General features: G+C 46.3%; 2 protein-coding genes across 11 annotated transcripts in view; both read left to right on the top strand.

The window, feature by feature from the left end:
- NKTR (natural killer cell triggering receptor) overlaps nt 1–4,806 on the top strand; it is a 44,645-nt gene extending 39,839 nt beyond the window's left edge. For all 8 annotated transcript variants that reach the window (XM_087948373.1, XM_026682982.2, XM_087948374.1 and 5 more), the window contains one exon: nt 3,359–4,806. In XM_087948373.1, coding sequence (XP_087804499.1) covers nt 3,359–3,437 — 79 coding nt within the window. In that variant the 3' untranslated portion in view covers nt 3,438–4,806. The remainder of the gene's footprint in view (nt 1–3,358) is intronic.
- Nucleotides 4,807–6,525: 1,719 nt separating this feature from the next.
- ZBTB47 (zinc finger and BTB domain containing 47) overlaps nt 6,526–20,246 on the top strand; it is a 35,937-nt gene continuing 22,216 nt past the window's right edge. Inside the window, exons 1-3 of one of the 3 annotated variants that reach the window (XM_087948371.1) lie at nt 6,528–7,139; nt 8,428–8,476; nt 16,808–18,274. In XM_087948371.1, the coding sequence (XP_087804497.1) occupies nt 16,889–18,274 (1,386 nt within the window). In that variant the 5' untranslated portion in view covers nt 6,528–7,139; nt 8,428–8,476; nt 16,808–16,888. Of the gene's footprint in view, nt 7,140–8,427; nt 8,477–16,807; nt 18,275–20,246 lie in introns of all 3 variants that reach the window. The other 2 variants (XM_087948372.1, XM_026682986.2) reach the window with 2 other exon arrangements.

The raw sequence follows: 20,246 nt of genomic DNA, 5'->3' as shown, positions 1-20,246 counted from the left end.
ATGTTCCATTTTCAAGTCTGTTGTGTATTTGCCAGCATTTTGCAAAAGCAGGGTAAGTACAGAAAGCTTCAAAGACCAGTGTTTCTTCAATACTTCCGCTCTCAGGATCCCTGCCCACTTTTAAATATCATTTTAAAGAGTTTTCACTTACCATGTTAAAAATTAACGTTTTTAAAATTTGTATCCTGCCTCTATTATTTTACAAATAACTCAAGGCAGTGAATGTATCCAATGCACCTTCCTCCCTGACACTGAGTCACACTGTCAGCCAGATGTTTAAACTGGAACTGGCATTTTTGTCAACCTTCACAAGATTGTAAGCTATGCCCAAGCCAAGCTGCCTTTTGCAATTGACTAATGGGGATTTTGTCAAGGCTGATAGGGATCAAGGGATGCTCCAGTTATTATTATGCTAGGTCGCACAGCCATCCACATGTTTAGACTCGAATTGGCAGTTCTGTACCACCTCTCGAGTCCTTCCCAAGGACATACAACAGGTTGTTGTTTGACCGTGTTAAAGATCACATCAAAAGATGTCAGCTGTTCCAACTGAAACTATTTTGAAATTGACTGATGGGGATTTTGTCAATGCCGATGGGGTTGAAGGGTTGCACCAGTTGTTTTGGGGTTGCACCCAAGGAGCCTGTCACTGTTGAGGCTATCTTTGCTTTCTTTTGCCACGGTCGTTCTACTTCTGTTTGCAGTTCTTTGTACCCTGCTCAAAAAAAATAAAGGGAACACTTAAACAACACAATGTAACTCCAAGTCAATCACACTTCTGTGAAATCAAACTGTTCACTTTGGTAGCAACACTGATTGACAATCAATTTCACATGCTGTTGTGCAAATGGAATAGACAACAGGTGGAAAGCATAGGCAGTTAGCAAGACACCCCCAATAAAGGAGTGGTTCTGCAGGTGGTGACCACAGACCACTTCTCAGTTCCTATGCTTTCTGGCTGATGGTTTGGTCACTTTTGAATGCTGGCGGTGCTTTCACTCTAGTGGTAGCATGAGACGGAGTCTACAACCCACACAAGTGGCTCAGGTAGTGCAGCTCATCCAGGATGGCACATCAATGCGAGCTGTGGCAAGAAGGTTTGCTGTGTCTGTCGCCGTAGTGTCCAGAGCATGGAGGCGCTACCAGGAGACAGGCCAGTACATCAGGAGACATGAAGGAGGCCGTAGGAGGGCAACAACCCAGCATCAGGACCGCTACCTCCCCCTTTGTGCAAGTAGGGACAGGAGGAGCACTGCCAGAGCCCTGCAAAATGACTTCCAGCGGGCCACAAATGTGCATGTGGCTGCTCAAACGGTCAGAAACAGACTCCATGAGGGTGGTATGAGGGCCCGACGTCCACAGGTGGGGGTTGTGCTTACAGCCCAACATCGTGCAGGACGTTTGGCATTTGCCAGAGAACACCAAGATTGGCAAATTAGCCACTGGCGCCCTGTGCTCTTCACAGATGAAAGCAGGTTCACACTGAGCACATGTGACAGATGTGACAGGGTCTGGAGATGCCATGGAGAACGTTCTGCTGCCTGCAACATCCTCCAGCATGACCGGTTTGGCAGTGGGTCAGTAATGGTGTGGGTGGCATTTCTTTAGCACAGCCCTCCATGTGCTCGCCAGAGGTAGCCTGACTGCCATTAGGTACTGAGATGAGATCCTCAGACCCCTTGTGAGACCATATGCTGGTGCGGTTGGCCCTGGGTTCCTCCTAATGCACGACAATGCTAGACCTCATGTGGCTGGAGTGTGTCAGCAATTCTTGCAAGATGAAGGTATTGATGCTATGGACTGGCCTGCCCGTTCCCCAGACCTGAATCCAATTGAGCACATCTGGGACATCATGTCTCGCTCCATCCACCAACACCACGTAGCACCACAGACTGTCCAGGAGTTGGGGGATGCTTTAGTCCAGGTATGGGAGGAGATCCCTCGGGAGACCATCCGCCACCTCATCAGGAGCATGCCCAGGCGTTGTAGGGAGGTTCATACAGGCACATGGAGGCCACACACACTACCGAGCCTCATTTTGACTTGTTTTAAGGACATGACATCAAAATTGGATCAGCCTGTAGTGTTTTTTTCCACTTTAATTTTGAGTGTAACTCCAAATCCAGACCTCCATGGGTTGCTAAATTTGATTTCCATTGATAATTTTTGTGTGATTTTGTTGTCAGCACATTCAACTATGTAATGAACAAAGTATTTAATAAGAATATTTCATTCATTCAGATCTAGGGTGTCTTATTTTTGTGTTCCCTTTATTTTTTTGAGCAGTGTATTTTGTGATCTTCTCCAGTTCTTTCTCTTCTCTTCTGCTGTCTCCAAGCACTGCCACATCCACTAATCAGACGTTTTTCTCTTTCGTAATCAACCCTTGTGAACGCTGTGGTATTATGTGACAATTGCCTGTCTGTTTATCACTAAACGCTTTAGCTTCGTTTTCTGTCACTTTGTATATTATGGTTAATCACACAATCAGCCAGATGGATTTGGCATTTTTGTCTACCTCTGGAATCTTTCCCAAGGACCTGGAATAGGCAGATGTGGCTGTTTGATAGGGTTAAAGGTCTCTTCGCAGGGTGTCAGCTGTCCCAAGTCAGGCAGCCTTCTGCAATTGACTAATGGGGATTTTGTCAAGGCCAATGGAGTACAAGGAATAACTAGCAACAAAATGGAAGAAATACTAGAACATCACTATCTCAGACAGAAGTCTTGGGTACAAATCCTGAAAATTTGCGAGCTGAAGGAGGGATAATTGTGCAATCTTGTTTCATGACGCAGATTGCACTAGCCTAACAAGCCATATTTGAGGAGGGGGTTCTGAAGAGACAAATGATAGAAGACACCCCAGAAAAATTTCCTTAGTTTTTATCTTCAGGTTGTGGAAAAATCTCTACAAGTAGTCCTCGACTTACGACCACAATTGAGCCCAAAATTTCTGTTCTTAAGTGAAACATTTGTTAAGTGAATTTTTCCCTATTTTGCAACCTTTTTTTGCCACAGTTATTAAGTGAATCACTGCAGTTGTTCAGTAAGTAACATGGTTGTTAAGTGAAGCCAGCTTTGACTTTGCTTGTCAGAAGATCGCAAAAGGGGATCATGTGACTCCGGGACATTGCAAACATCATAAATACAGGTCAGTTGCCAAGCACCTGGATTTTGATCACATGACCCTGGGCCTGCTGTATTCGTTGTAAGTGTGAAGAACGGCCCTAAGTCATTTTTTTCAGTGCTGCTGTAACTTTGGTCACTAAATGAACTCCTGTAAGTCAAGGACTACCTGTATTTAAAGTGGAAGTGAGTGCCCGGTGTGCTATATTCACATATATTTTATCTTTCTTTGTAGATCTTACGGGTCCGACAGCGAAAGTGACCGCAGCTATTCTAATTGCCGAAGTCCCAGCGAAAGCAGCAGATACAGCTGAGAGCTGACGGTTGATCATAGCAATTATGCATAACAGAAAGTTTTTTATGTCCGTAGCTTGGATCAATGTTTTGTTTCTGGGTATTTTTCTCAATGTTTAGGTGAAACTAATTGCTGCCAACAGAAGTGTAGCCTTATTGAAACTCAGCACAACGTGTGTTTTTTTGTACACTCTACTATGGCAATCATTTTGTATTGCCCAGTTTCACTTCAGAGTAGATGATACAGTTGACGTGCAATTGAATGTTCAGTTAAGCCTCTTAAATTGTTTCTCTGAAGAAAATTCGCTCGATAACCATGAAACTGTGAAGAATCATATTATAGGAATCTCAGCTGCGATCTACCTGCTTCAAACATTGCCCTTTCAGTGCTGAACTAATGGTTCATTGATATCTTTGACAGGTCAATAACTTTGATAGTACAGATCCCAGAAGATCCTGGCTACGAGATCATTCACTACCAGAGTTATGAATTCTGGGAGTTAGATTCATCGCTTGTCTGGAAAATGTTGTGTATTATTTGGATCCCATGAGTTAAAAGCTGGTTACCATCCAAACCTTGATCGGTTTTGCCTAATGCTCCTTTGCAGGCGTTATCGAGGTGTGGATAGTGATGCTAGACCACATTCAGTCTCTGTTCTCTATCCATTGAAGAAGCAAGAACAATGTTCTCCTTTGTCTTGACATCAAGCTGTCGCGTTTTTCCCACGGTCTTCTTCTGATTCTGGATTTTTATCATGTCTGAATGTGCTAGCGTTCTAATTTTCTACTATCTCTGTCAGATCTGCAAGTCTGTTGATGAGCATCTGCAAAGATAGCAAGCTGTAAATTTATTTCAGGAAGCTAACTTTCAGGAGCAATTGAATTTTATTCTTCGGTTTGAATTCAGCAGATAAAATTGTCCATTTTGAAATGGAAATGTTGGGATATATCCAAATTTTCGTATCGGATAGTTAACTTTAAAAAAAAAAAAAACGGCAGAAATAACTGTTATTATTTAGTGGTCCAGGCAAACGGCAACGCTTTTATCTGTTAATGCCGGTCCTGAATTTGTTAAAATTTCTATGATGCCGAATCGCTGCATATTTCGTAACGGGATGGCATAGAGCATTTTCTTTGGGAACTGCTTCAGCGCCCAAATTTCTGACTTGAGTATGAGGCTGCCATTCTGAATTCAAGAGGGAATTCAAGATCCTCCCCTTGTAGATTCTCAAAGTAGCCCGTTTCATTTTCAAAATGGTTTGAAGGATTTCCTACGCTCCCCGTTTCATCAATTTAAATAATTTTCTTTTGGTTAGGAACCAAAATGTATTGTTGAAATGATTTTTTCCCTCCTTCAATGCAATTAAAAATAGGAATATTTAAATACAAGTTGTTCAGACACGAATTGCCTGATCTTCATTTAAAAAGCAATTGTTTTTGCGGGTAGGAACTTTTTATAAATAGTCCTCAACTTGCAACCATTCGTTCAGTATCCATTTGATGTTATGACAGCACTGAAAAAAATGTGACATGACTGCTTTTCACACTTAATGACTTAATGACCCATGATCACGTGAACAAAATTCACACACTTGGCAACTGGCTCATAGTTAGGACTTCTTGCAGTGTCTCCAGAGCCACAATCCCCTTATTGCGACCTTCTGGCAAGCAAGGTCACTTAACTGGGTTACTCTCTTTAACAACCATAGCAATTCCCTTTGGCAAGAAAGGTCGTAAAACAGGGCAAAACGCACTTGACAACTGTCTCGCTTAGCAGTGGAAATGCCCTTGATTGTGGTCGTAAGTCAAGGGCTACCTATGCCCAGCAATACATCCTAAAACAAAATGTTTTTCAATTCCTGTAACTTTTTTTAAATGAATGCCAAATCAGGGTTTCATTTCAATGCATGGGTGGGTGGCGAGCCTTCAAGAAATCCAAGGCCTACAGACCTTCTGAAAAACCACATGGAAAAAGACCCGGACACACAAAAAAAGGCATGCCCCAGGAGCCCATCTTGATTTAAGAGACTTTGAACAATATTTTTTTTTTTAAATCAGGGTGGTTAACTCCTTACAAAGCACAGGAAGTCCTGATGCCGCCCCATGGCAGCAATTATCCACTCAGACCAGTCACTTCCTCAGCTCCATAGTAATTTGGAGTACCCAGGCCTATTGATAAAATCACCTTTATGGAGCCATTCAGAAAAGCCACAAGGTGGTAGGTGTGGGGGCCACGGGACAATAAAAATAACAGAACAACAGAGTTGGAAGGGACCTTGTAGGTCATCTAGTCCAACCCACCAATGAAGCAGCCCACAATTTTTGGAGGGAAGCCATAATTGCTTTCGCTGTCAGGAAATGTCTCCTTAGTTCTAAATTGCTTCTCTCTCCTTGATTAGTTTCCCTCCATTGTTTCTTGTCCTGCCTTCAAGTGCTTAGGAGAATAGTTGGGCGCTCTCTTCCTTGGGGGGAACAATGGTCCATAGAAAATAATCTGGTTTCCCAGCCTAACCCATTGCAGAAAATTTAGTGTTGGGACGGACTGGTGGATATTAGCTAAGCTGGCCAAGATAGAAGTTTACCCAAAGGTCTAAAACTCAAAACTGCTCTTTTAAAGATCTTCAATTCCCAGAATTTCACTGTGGTCCTTTTAAAAGATGGTCTTGGTAGTCGAAAGCCAATATATCTTGAACCCTCAAGCCGCCTGGGTCAAGCGTCCCTTTTTGAGTCCTGAGAATCAGAGGGTATGTTTCGGGTGTACTCCAAGGATGGCTAAGTGTGGCTGCGCTCACAGCAAGTGGTGCAATGCACCCTGGGCTCCTTCCCCCTCCCTTTTCAACTGAGGCACTGGGGTTCAAACCCACCAGGCGCCTGTTCTTTCCAGGAAAACATGACCCCCATCCAGATCCCCCCGCCTCCTCCGCTTGGATTCACTTTCTACACAGGGAAGCGGGACATCCTGTTTGGTGTAGTGGTTAAGGTGCTGACCTAGAAATTTTGGGGCACGGGGAGTTCTAGTCTCACCTTAGGCACGAAAGCCTGCTGGGTGACTTTGGGCCTATCACTGGGGGCTGTGAGTGCTAGTCCCGTCTTAGGTAAGAGAGTTTTCTGAGTGACTTTGACTCTCAGCCCATTCCACCTAGCAGGAACGTTGCTTGGGGGGAAATGGAAGGAAGTGGCTCACTCCCCATCAAGCAATTGAGGCAGAATAGTAAATAAAATCACGCGATTAAAATTATCAGACGGCAAAGAAGTCAAATCTCCCGTCCGACTCTTAGCATATGCAGCGCTGGCAAAGCGGGCGAACCCGGGCGCGCAGGCGCATTGAGGCGAAGAGAAGCCCAGCGCCTCCGTCACCCTCCTGGAACGCTCGGCAGGCGCCGCCAGCCTTTTCCCTTCTCGCTGGAGAGCGCGGGGGGGGGGAGGAGAGAGAGGGAGGCGGAGCGTCGGCCGAGGATCCTTTGCAAAGCGCCGAGCATCGGCCGCTGCAGAGGAAGAGGAGGAGGAGGAAGAGGAGCGGGGAGGAGGAGGGGGGCTTAGCCAGACCAGCCACATACACCCCCTCTTTAGACGGAACAAGCGAGAAGATTTCTCTCTCCCTCCCCCCACCCCCGAATCCACCTTCCTCGCTCCACCCCTGGATCTTTTGATGGAGAGCGCAACCCCACCGCGAGCACAGGAGCAGCGGGGCTCCCTGGATCGGGCAGCCCGGCAGCAAAATGGTAGAGCGCGCCCCCCCTCCACCCCCGCCGTTTCCTCCTTTTTTTTTTTTTAAATTCCCAGGCCGGGGGCCGCTGGCAGGCTTAGGCCAACGGGGGTATTGGTGGTGGTCGGTGGGGGGGGTGGGGTGGGAGGGAGAGAGAGGAAAGGAGGGTCGGAAGTTGCTGTGCAATGCAATGCCATTTGCAAGGCAGTTTATAATGCGTGCAGTTTGCCAGGCAATGCGATGCCTTCGCCTTCCCTCCCTGATTTCTCCTTCTGCCTTTTTCCTTCCTTCCTTCCTTCCTTCTTTTTCTCCCTTCCTTCCTCCCCCCTCCCTTTCTTTCTCCCCTCGTTCCCCTTCCTTCCTTCCTTCCTTTTTCTTCTGGTCCTTCCGACGTCCGGGTTTTGTCCTGCACCATGCACACGTTGCAATCAAAGGCGGTAGGGGGTGGGAGGAGGAATGCGGGGGGGGGGGAATAGACAGGAGCGGGTAGGGGAAGAGATTTAGCTGGATCCTGAATTGGCCTGTTGGGGTTCAGTCCTCCCCCCTTTTGCCGTCTTTTTTCCCCTTTTTCTTTTTGCAAAGGAGGGGAGGGGGACGGCGCAGGAGATCCCCCACTTCCCTCCCTTCCGGCCAGGTCGTGGCTTGCAAGGAGTTAACCTCCCTCCCTCCCTCCTTCCTTCCTTCCCTAGCTAGACCCGATCCCGTTGCGACAAATGAGCTCACCCAGACAAGTTGGCTCGCGCTGTAATTTCTTCCCTTCTGTTCGCCTCCCCCCCCCTCCCCAATCTTCCTTCCCCGCTGCAAACCCTCCAGGCTTTAGGGACTTAATCCGCTTCCTTGCACGCCTGAGTGACAGTTGCATTTCGGTGCATTTAAGGTCTTTGCAAGCAGCTTGGCAACCGGATTCTCTGCGTGTGTGTGTGTGTGCTAAGGAGGGAGGCTTGAGCTACACAAACAGGGTGAGGTGGGGAGGGGGAGTGGGGAATGGGAGTTGGGAAAAGAACCGGTGGCATCTTTGCAATAGAAAAGCTGCTTCGGTTTGACACACACCCCCTCCACTCAATTCTGTCGCTTCTTTTGGGGGGCGCTGTCACGTGATCTGCTTAAGTATGCATGTGTTGCATTAAAAAAAAAACATTTGGGGTTTGGGAAAGCAGGATCCTTTGAAAGACCACTCTCTGTTGTTTTGTGTGTGTGGTTTTCTAAAGTGCTTACGCAGCAGCTGGACGAGTAGATCAGTTCCTACCTGCCCAAAGGCTGTAATGCAAGCCTATCGGTAAAATGAGATTATTATTATTTTTTAGAGAGGTGTCATTCAACTCCTATCATCCTCAGCCAGAATGCAGAATATTGGTATGTATCTTGTGGGGAGACGGGGCTGGCAATTGAAAGGCCCCAAGAGAGAGTTTAGATTTGTCAAGAGATTTAGAATAGAATAGAAATAGAATAGAATAGAATAGAATAGGGAATAGAATAGAATAGGGAATAGAATAGAATAGAATAGAATAGAATAGAATAGAATAGAATAGAATAACAGAGTTGGAAGGGACCTTGGAGGTCTTCTAGTCCAACCCCCTGCTTAGGCAGGAAACCCTACACCAGGGGTGTCCAACCTTGGCAACTTTAAGACACGTGGAGCTGGCTGAGGAATTCTGGGAGTTGAAGTCCACAAGTCTTAAAGTTGCCAAGGTTGGACACCCCTGCCCTACACCATTTCAGGCAAATGGTTACCCAACATCTTATTTACAAAATTCTTCACTGATTCATTATTGTTGCCTGGGGAGCTGTTACACAGGTAGCACCAGATAGAAGTCTAGTTCAGGTGATAGACAGACAGGTGGATGGACGGATAGATGGCAGGTAGGTAGATCAATCGATTGACAGATAGATAATAGATCAATAGATGATAGATAGGTAAATACATAGACACATAGATACGTAAATAAAGAGGAATGGATGGATGGAGATAGATAATAGATCAATAAATAAATGATAGATACATAGAAATGGATAGATATAGATTGATAAGATAGATAGAAATGGATAGATAATAGATGATAGATAGGTAGATACATAGATAGACACATAGATACATACATAAATACAGAGCGATGGATGGATATAGATAATAATTGATAGATAAATGACAGATATATAGATACATATAAATGGATAGATAGATAGATAGATAGATAGATAGATAGATAGATAGATAGATAGATAGGACAATTTAGATAATTAAGATAGGTAGACAACAGATAAAACAATATTGTTAACAAAGATGATTGATAATAGATCAGTAAGAATCTAGAACTAGATGAACGGAGAAATAGACGGACAGATATAGTCCTTGACATACAACCATTGATTTAGTGACATTCCATTTAGTGGCCGCTGCATCACCACGGTCACAGGATCAAAATTTGGACGCTTGGCAACCAACACATGCAGCATTTATGACGGTTTGCAGTGTCTTGGGGTCAGGAGCTTTTGTGACCTAACAAGCAGAGTCAGTGGGGAAACCAGATTCACTTAACAACTGTGTAAAAAAAAAAAAAGAATTTCTCTTTTTCTTTTGGAGAAAAATCTGTCCAGACTTTGGAGTGATGGATTGTTCTTCTAATGGCCAAATCCTCTTCTCATTGATGGTTGGTGTCTCCCAGTGTCATCCTCAAACACAATGGAGTTTTGTTCTGTCTTTAGTAGCCGTGAGGAATAGAATGTGTGTGTGTGTGTGTGTTTGTGTGTGTATGTAAATGTACAACAGATCAGCAAATTCGCTTGCAGGCCTTACAGCCTGAAACCTCCGTGTTGACCATTACAGGTAGTCCTTGACTTACGACCACAATTGAGCCTAAAATTTCTGTGAAGCGAGGAAGTTTGTTGAGTGAATTTTGGCCCATTTTACGACCTGCCTTGCCCTCATCGTTGTTATAAGAAACACTGCCGCTGTTAAGTCAGCCACGCGGTCGTTAAGTGAATCTGGCTTCCCGTTGACTTTGCTTGGCAGACGGACACATGAGAGGATCACGTGACCCCAGGAGACGCCATGACCATCGTAAATATGAACCGGTTGCAAAGTGGCTGGATTTTGATCACGTGACCATGGGGATGCTACAAAGGTCGTAAGTGAAAAACTGGTTGTGAGTCACTGTTTTTTATGGCCGCTGTTACTACGAACGGTCACTAAATGAACCATTGTAAGTCGAGGACTACCTGTAGTCGACCTTGGGACCGATGGCTAGGGGTCAAATCAGTTTTAGAGGCACTGGCAAAAAAACAAAGGCTTTTTATTCAGATGTGGTATGCTGTGTGGTGTACTTTCCCTCACGAAGCTGCTTCCGCTGTCTTTATTCCACCTCATTCCTGGGCAACATGGAGCAAGGGTCTCCAACCTTGGCCACTTTAAGACTTGTGGACTTCAACTCCCAGAATTCCTCAGCCAGCAAAGCTAGCTGAGGAATTCTGGGAATTGAAATCCACAAGTCTTAAAGTGGCCAAAGTTGGAGACCCCTGCCATGGAGAGAACCTGTCCGCCATTATGATGCGTAATGGCCTTCCTCAGGCTTCTGGAAGTTTAGGACTTCAATTCCTATCATCCTTGACCAGGTCGGCTGGATTTAGAATCCAGAACCTCCCAAACAACAAAAAAGCGGACCGAATAACTACAATGAACAGAAAATCCTTCATAGTCTCACATTCTGTTGAATTGACGTGAAAGTAAAAAGATAAATCATTGGGTTGGTCTAAAATAGTGGAACACAAACTCAGCAATCTTAAAACGTGTGGACTTCAGTTCCCAGAATTCCCCATTCAGCATGACTGGACTTCAGTTCCCGGAATTCTTCAGCCTCCATCATTCAGTGGACTTCAGTTCCCAGAATTCCCCATTCAGCTTGACTGGACTTCAGATCCCAGAATTCTTCAACCTCCATGACTGGACTTCAATTCCCAGAATTCCTCATTCAAGATGCCTGGACTTCAATTCCCAGAATTCCCCATTCAAGATGCCTGGACTTCAATTCCCAGAATTCTCTAGTGGACATGAGTGAACTCTGGGAGTTGAAATCTACACAACTCACACTCGCTGAGACTGGGGAATCCTGATCAAAGAGATAATTTGCATATCTCTTTCTTTTGCTCCCCCCTCCCAAAGGAGCCTGAGTCTGAACCATTTAAAAATTTGACAAAAATATTACAGATAATCCTCGACTTACAACATTAAAAAGATTTGGTAGTGAAACAAATCACCACGTTACTGCACCCAATTTTATGAACTTTAAAGTGGTAGTTCTTAAGCGAATGCCATAGTCAGAACTTCGAAACTGAGCCATTAGCTCCATTTCTGGTTCCGTCATAATTTTGGACGGTTGGTAAGTGATCGGTTGCAAGTCAAGGACTTCCTGTAGTTGATTTTAGGGATAAACTGAATTTAATTTAATGAACCTGCCTTGCTGCTTTTCCTGCCTTAATTGAGAAGCAAACTCCTCTGTGAAAAATTGCTGGAAATAGGCTACAGCTGGTCCTCGACTTACAACCATTTTGTTTAGTGACCGTTCGAAGTTGCAACAGCACTGGAAAAAGTGACTTATGACCGTGTTTTGCACTTAAAATCGTCACAGCCTCCTCGTGGTCACGTGATCAAAATTCAGACACTTGGCACAACTGTCTCGTATTTATGACGGTCGCAGCATCCTGGGATCCTGGGATTCCCCCTTTGCGACTTTCTGAGAAGTAGGAAGCCAGATTCACTTAACAACCATGTAAGTAATTTAAGGACTACGGTGACTCATTTAACAACGGTAGCAGGGAAGGGGGTGAAATGCGGCAAGACTTGCTTAACAACGGTCTGGCCTAGCAGTGGAAATTTTGGCCTCCGTTGTGGTTGTAGGTTGAGGAGTAGCTGTACTTTGTTACTAAATCCAATTTCAATGCCATTTCAGCACATTTTTCAAATGTTAGAATTGTAACCACAGCAGTGGGTCTTCCACTCCCCTTCCTGTTTCCTCATTTAAAACACCCCCCCCCCAAAACTCACAGAAAGCAAATTAAAATTTTTGCATTCACCTTTTACAAAGACAGCCTATATATAAAACATCTTCGGTTACGTAGAAAAGGGAACAAAATATGTTGGAAATACTTAGAAAAGGAAAATACGTTGACTTCCAATCCCAGAGTTCCCCAGCCATCCTGGGCATGACAGAGAATTTTGGGAGTTGAAGTCTGCATGTCTTAAAAGGTACTTCCAGGCAGAAAAAATGCATAGTTGCCCAATCAGATAAGCATACATACATACATACATGTATTTTCCATACTAAATTTTAGATGTATCTGCTTGATTGTACTAGAGCAGTGGTGGCTACCCTTTTGGGGCTCCTGTGCCAAAAATTGTGTGTGTGCGCGCATGCTCGCATACCAGCACCCAGAAGGCAATGCCCCCTGCACATGCATGCTCAATCCCCCACTCTACCCCCTTACCTGCACTGCACCTCACAGTTGATTTTTTTGGCTGGTTTGAGGCCTTTTTTCGGCCTCCCAAGGGCTTGAAAAAACCCTCTGCAAGCTTTTCAGGGCGAATAATAGGCTCGTTTCATCACTTCCTGTAATACCGGGTCTATTATTCGGCCTGAAAAGCCTGAGGAGGGTTTTTTCAAGCCCTTGGGAGGCTGAAAAAGGCCTCAAGCCAGCCAAAAAAAATCAGCTGTGAGGCGCGCACATGCGCAGTGAGGTAAGTTTACCTGCGGCTCGCGTGCTGGCACCAATGGCTCTGCATCCCACCTGTGGCATGCATACCATCGCAGTACTAGAGAATAATTGAAGGCTTTGCAAGCTCGGGTTGGATAGATGACCTCCAAGGATCCTCTTGACTACATAGTGTTGGGGTTTCTTTGGGCTGAGGTGCTGTGTCATTTTTATGGAGTGCCTAAAGTGATACTTCAGATGGGGCTCAATTCAGAATTATGGTTGAGATCAAACTTAGTCACTTTTGGATGAGGAATAATGTATAGAGGTAGTCCTTGACTTACAACAGCTCATTTAGTGATGGTTCAAAGTTACAACAGCACTGAAAAAAGTGACTTGTGACTGTTTTTCACACTTATGACCATTGCTCAAGTCATCACTTGTGACTTTCAAGAAGAGACTGGACTGCCATTTGTCAGAAATGGTGTAGGGTCTCCTGCTTGGGCAGGGGGTTGGACTAGATGACCTACAAAGTCCCTTCCAACTCTAATTATCGCTTATCTGCTACACTCCCAGGGTCACGTAACCAAAATTCAGATGCTTGGCAACTGACTTGTACTTACGACAGTTGCAGCCTCCCGAAGGGTTACGTGATCCCCTTTTACGACCTTCTGACAAGAAAGTCAGTGGGGAAGCCCGATTCACTTAACACCCGTGTGACTCACTTAACAACTTCAGTGATTCACTTAACCGCTGAGGCCGGAAAGATCGTAAAGTGGGGCAAACCTGTCTTACTGAACAATGAACATTTTGGGCTCCACTGTGGTTGTACGCCGAGGACTATCGGTATGCGATGTTCATCTTTTCCCGGAAAACTGGAAACGGATATCGCAGATCGTGGTCATGGGACATCAGCTCTGGTCGCAAAGCGGACCTGCCTGATATTCAGCCATATGATCGCAAGGGGGTGGGATTGATGGGGCTATTGTTACTTCAGATGGTTGTAAAAGAACTGGCCATAAATCAGGGACTGCCTGTATCCTGAGTGGCTCTTCCACAATCACAACCCAATGAATGAGATTAGCCCATTTCGCCTTGATCAGAGGGTTGGACTAGATAACCTCCAGGAACCTTTCCAGCCTTAGGATTCAATGGTGCTTTTATTGATTTGGGGGAGCATCCTAAAAGTGGGCCCTCACCTCTGTTTTCATAGCAGAAGAGGGAAGGAAGGAAGGAAAGAGAGAGTGGGAGGGAAGGAGGAAGAGAGAGAGGGAGGAAGTTAGAGGAAGGAAGGAGGAAGGAAAGGGAGGGAGGGAAGAAGATCCCACAGCCCATCTACTGTGAAGAAATGAGAGTTTCTGCCCTTTTTCCAGAACCGCACAGTTGATTTGGTGGCTTTCTATCCAGATTTAAAAAAAAAAAAAAAAAAAAACAGTTTTGCAGAAATTTCACATTTCAGATCTTCCTTGCAAGCTTCAGACCAAGTTGACATTCTTAGCATAGCTGCACAACAAGCCGGTGGGAGTTTTGGAATGCTCCCTGCTCCTCGCTTTGCTACACAGGCCATTAGATCCTTCCTTCCTTCCCTCTCTTTCTTCCTTCCCTTCCCTCCTTCCTTCCTCTAACTTCCTCCCTCTCTCTCCCTCCTCCCCCCACTCTCTTTCCTTCCTTCCCTCCCTCCCTCCCTCTCTTCCTTCCCTCCTTCCTTCCTCTAACTTCCTCCCTCTCCCTTCTTCCCCCACTCTCTTTCCTTCCTTCCTTCCTTCCCTCCCTCCCTCTCTTTCTTTCTTCCCTTCCCTCCTTCCTTCCTCTAACTTCCTCCCTCTCTCTCCCTCCTTCCCCCCCACTCTCCTTCCTTCCCTCCCTTCCTTCCTTCCTTCCTTCCTTCCTTCCTTCCTTCCTTCCTTCCTTCCTTCCTTCCTTCCTTCCTTCCTTCTTTAATAACCAGGTTGTTAAATGAATCGGGCTTCCCTATCGACTTTGCTTGTCAGAAGGTTGCAAAAGGGGATCACACGACCCCAGGAAATTTGCAACCGTCGTAAATACGAAGCATCTGAATTTTTATCATGGGATGCCATAACGGCTGTATGTAGATCATGTCACTTTTTCCAATGCTGTCGTAACTTTGAACTGTCACTAAGTCAACTGTTGTAAGTTGAGGACTATCTGTTATTAGCTTTATCTTTATATTTTCAGTTCAACATTACTCTTTTTTCATATTTTATGCCATCTGCTGTCATCTCTTATGCAAGTAATGGGTCTGCTTGCATAATGCGTGTTGGCAGCCATTTATGTTTTCAACAGATTTCTTTCACAGTTCCTTTCTCCAACAAAAATTCCAAAAAGATTTAACAATTTTATTTGTTCAATCCAAGGCCCTGAAGTTTTCCTTGTTTTTCAGCCAATCCACAAACCTCCGCTTCAAAAGCAAATCAGAAAATTGGAAGGTGGGATAGAGACAGAAACAAATCTTTGCAAAAGCAGAAACTAAACTAGTAATAATAAATCTTTGTGAAATACATTTTTGGCAAGGCAATCAGAAAGAGAGAGAAAGAGAAGGTGATCAGAAATAAAATGCTTGCAAAAAGAGGAATGAAATCATAAAGAAAAATTGGAAATGAATCTTTGTAGAGATCAAAAATATTTTTTTGCAAAAAGAAGAATGAAATCAGAAGTAAATAATATGCAAAAAAAAGATCCCCTTTGGTGCGCCGTATTTATGACAATCGCAGTGTTCTGGGTTCATGTGATCTACTTTTGTGAGCACCTGACCAGCAAAATCAAAGGGGAAGCCAGATTCACGTAACCGTATAACTCCTTTCTTTTATTGATTTATTGGAGTTTGTCAAAAAAAAAAAAACAGGAACAAGAGAATAAAAATACAATGACAGGGATGATAGGCACGTTAGTGCACTTATGCATGCCCCCTCTTAACAGCTGCTTAACTCTTGAGGTCCCCAAACTTGACAACTTTAAGACTTGTGGACTTCAACTCGCAGAATTCCTCAGCCAGCTTTGGGAGTTCTGGGAGTTGAAGTCCACAAGTCTTAAAGGGGCCAAGTTTGGAGACCTCTGGCTTAACTTAACAAACTGCAGCAATCCACTTAATAACCGTGACAAGAAAGATCATAAAATGGGGCAAAACTCAATAAACATCTTTCTTGTTTAGCAACAGAAACATGGAGCTCAGTTGGGGTCGTAAGTGAAATAAGATTAGAAATGGCTTGGTTGGTGTTTCTCAGTGTTGGCAACTACTAGATGGTTGCCCAAATTTTGATTACTAGACAGGGATTCCTGTGACAGTTGTAAGTGCAGTTGTAAGTCAACTTTTTTTCCCCAGTGCCGTTGTAAGTCAGGGAATGGTTGCAAGTTGGGGACTACCTGCAGATGGAGATAGCTGTGTTACCAAGATGGGTCCATGGGCATTGGTTACTAGGCAGCATCTGACGTTTTGGTGAGCACAAGACTGTTTCCAAGGAGGGTTGGGATGATCTCCAATATTGCTTTAACTTGCTTTCTTTCTCTCTTCCTTTCCTCTCTTCCTCCCTCCCTTCAACCATCTTTCTTTCCCCCCTCTGTTTCTTTTCCTTCCCTCCCTCCCATCCATCCTTTTTCATTCTTTTTTTCCCTTTCTTTTCCTTTCCCCCTCCTTTCTCCTCTCTTCCATCTTCCCTCCCTCCCTCGTTTATGTCCTTCTTCATTTCCATTATTCCTTTCTCCTTCCTTCCTCCCCCTCTCTCCTTCCTTCCTTCCTCCCTTTCTCCCTCCCATCCATCCTTTTTCATTCTTTTTCTCCCTTCCTTTTCCTATCCTTTCCCTCCTTCCTTTCTCCTCACTTCCATCTTCCCTCCCTCCCCTCCCTACTTTCCCTCCCTCCTCCCTTTATTTCCTCCTTCCCTTCCACCGTTCCTTTCTCCTCCCATCTATCCATCTTCTTTCTCTCCCTCCCACCCCTTTTTTTTCTTCCCTCCCTTCTTCCCTCCCATCGTTCCCTCCCTCCAGCTGATAGTTGAAAAGACAGCTGACCACCCTGTTCCCGAATACTCCCTGGTAGAAGATGCTGCCTTCCATGCCACGTACTTGATGGACAGGCTGAACGAGCAGCGCCTCTTCCAGCCCGACTTGTGCGACGTGGACATCGTCCTGGTGCATCAGAAGTCCGTCTTGCCGGCCCACAAGGGGGTCCTGGCAGCCTACAGTCCGTTCTTCCACTCCCTCTTCACCCAGAACAAGCAGCTCCAGAGAGTCGAGCTTTCTCTGGAGGCCTTGACCGCCCTGGGCCTTCAGCAGATCTTGAACTTTATCTACACCTCGAAGCTCTTGGTCAACGATGCCAACGGTCAGGATGTCCTGAAGGCGGCCTCGGTCTTGCAGATGACCGACATCGCCTCCTCCGTTCAGGAACTCCTCACCACCCGAGCTCTCAGCTTGGCCATGACCAACAACATGGCATTGGCTTCGGACAACGCTAGCAAAGCCACCCCACTGCCTCAGTTCTTCTGCGACGTGAAGCAAGAAATGGACCCCACACGCCCTAAGATCTTCGCCCGAGAAGGCAACATCCCGTATTCTGTGCGGGTGGAGGATGGCAACCGAGACCAGCCTACTACGGCCAACAAGACGTTCTACAAGGAAGAGGAACGCGGAGCTCCCCCTGTCTGCAAGATGGAAGGGGACGCTGCGGAGACTCCCTTGGGCAGCCAAGGCTCCTACAGCCGTGGCGAGCAGATCATTGTGGAGGTCAACCTGAACAACCAGACCCTCAACGTCTCTACGGGTGCAGAGGGACAGCCTACTGCGGCCAACCAAGCGGCTGCAGAAGCTGGACGGCCAGAAGGAGGTTCCTCGGTGGTGGGTCGGGAACAAGAAGACGGCGGTAAGCAAGATGAAGAGGACGATGCAGATATGGGTGAGGAAGATGGGCGCTCGGAAGAGGAAGACCTGGAAGAGGAGAACACCTCGGAAGAGGAAGAAGAAGAGGAGGAGGAAGAGGAGGAGGAAGAAGAAGAAGAAGAGGAGGAGGAGGAAGAGGAGGACAGAGGGGACAATGTGGCCAAGAGTAGAGGGGAGAAGACCGGAGGACCTCGGAGAACTAGGTCACTGGCCAAGGCCACCAACTCATCCACGTCCCCCAAAATGGGTGAGGTTCCCACCACGATGGAAGGAGAGGAGGAGGAGGAGGAGGAGGGAGAAGCTGAAGACGAAGTCGCTGAGCGGGACGAGGGGAATCAGAGAGCCAAGAAGCAGAAGAAGGACCAGGATACTCCCGGCCAGAAGGTCAAGCTGGAGGAGAAGCAACATTATCCGTGCAAGAAGTGTCCGCGCGTGTTCAACAACCGCTGGTACCTGGAGAAGCACATGAACGTCACGCACACCCGCATGCAGATTTGCGAGAAGTGTGGCAAGAGATTCCTGCTGGAGAGTGAGCTGGTCTTGCACCACCAGACGGACTGTGAGAAGAACATCCAGGTGAGGAACTCCCAACGGCTTCCTTTCTCCTTCAACCGGGCACCCTGGAGGTCTTGGGGTGGGAGCTCCAATGAGGTTTTGTTGTAGAGGCAAGTCCTCAACTTACAACGGTTTGTTGAGGGGCCGTTCAAAAGTCACAACGGCGCTGTGACGAGGTGACCTAAGGACGGTTTTTGCACAACTGGCCATTACAGCATCCTCCCCTGCCCCCCATGGTCACCTGATCAAAATCCGGCCGCTTGGCAACTTCCTCATATTTATGACGGTTGCAAGTGTCCTGAGGTCACGTTTTGCGACCGTCTGATAAGCAAAATTGATAGGGAAGCCCTGAAAAAAGTGACGCGGGGGTGGGCTACTGGGGGGGGGGGGAGTGTCCTAGGGGTTCGGGAGAGCCCCTAGCTAAGATTCTGTGCAATTCAGAGAACCCCCAAATCCCACTCCTGGCTGGCCCCGCCCACCCCTCCCCTCACCTTCCGCGAGTCCCCACAGGGCCCGTTTTGGATGCAGGTAAGTGCAGGGCTTGCGCGGAGGCTCAGGGAGGGTGAAAAACGGGCCTCCCAGAAGTTCGGGAAGGCTGGAAATGGGCCCGTTCCCGGCTTCCAGAGAGCCTCCGGAGCCCGGGGAGGCCGTTTTTGTCCACCCAGAGGCTCAAGGAAAGCCTCCGGAGTCCGGGGAGGGCAAAAACACCCCCCCCACACTAGGTCACACCCACCATAGCCACGCCCACCCAGCAACCGGGCAGAGAACCCCTTGCTAAAATGTTTGAAACCCACCTCTGCTTATGACCGTGTTTCACCGTTATGACTGTTGCAGCATCCCCATGGCCATGCGATGAAAGTTCAGACGCTTGGCCACGGGTTCGTATATATGACGGTTGCAAGCCGTCCAGGGGTCGTGTGATCCCCTTTTGTGACCTACCGACGATCAGTGTCAATGGGAGAAAGCCAGGTTCACTTAACCAACCCTCCTGAGTAACAGCTGCAGTGATTCACTTAACAACAACGGTGGCAAGGAAGGCCGTAAAATGAGGCAAAGCTGATTCAACAAATGTCTCACTTAACAACAGAAATTTTGGGCTCAATTACGGTCCTAGGTCGAGGGCTTACAGCACAGTTGCAAACGCTCCCGTTCAACGTGGCAAGATGGAGGCTGACCCAGCTCATCAGGCATCTTCAACTTTCAACCACCATTGTGCCCCAAATTTCCGTCACTAAGAGAGACTGTAGTGAAGTAGCTTTGCCCCATTTGGCGACCTTTTTTGTCACCGTTGTTAAGTGACTCACTGCAGTTGTTAGGTTAGTCACACAGTTGTTAAGTGAACCTGGCTTTCCCCCATTGGCTTTGCTTGTCAGAAGGTCGCAAAAGGGGATCATGTGACCTTGGGATGCTGCAACAGTCATAAGTACATGCCAGTTGCCAAGCATCTGAATTTTGATCATGTGAAAAACGGTCATAAGTCACTTTGAGCAGTCACTAAACAAATGGTTTTAAGTTGACTATCTGTATAAGAGGAAAGAACACAGGTAGTCCTCAACTTATGACCACAATTGAGCCCAACATTTCTGTCGTTAAGTGAGACATTGGTTAAGTGACTTTTGTCCCATTTTACAACCTTTCTTGCCACCATCAAATTGCTGCAGTTGTTAAGTTAGTCACACGGTTGTTAAGTGAATCCAACTTCCCTGTCGACTTTGCTCGTCAGTAAGTCGCAAAAGGGGGATCATGTGATCCTGGGGCACTGCGACCGTCATAAATATGAGTCAGTTGTAAAGCACCTGAATTTTGATCATGTGACCACGGGAACGCTTCAGTGATCGTAAGACACCTTTTTCAGTGATGTTGTAACTTCGAACGGTCACTGAATAAACTTTGTTGTAAGTCGAGGACGAACTGTATTTTGTCGCTCAAAACAATTGTTGTCTTATCTTTCTTGTACCTGCTTTAATTTGCCCTGAATACCCAACCGGGAGAT

This window comes from Notechis scutatus, chromosome Z, assembly GCF_049901735.1.
Source record: "Notechis scutatus isolate UNSWTSFEM ecotype Mainland chromosome Z, rNotScu1.2, whole genome shotgun sequence".
Lineage (NCBI taxonomy): Eukaryota > Metazoa > Chordata > Lepidosauria > Squamata > Elapidae > Notechis > Notechis scutatus.
This window is presented reverse-complemented; position numbering and strand designations above follow the sequence as displayed.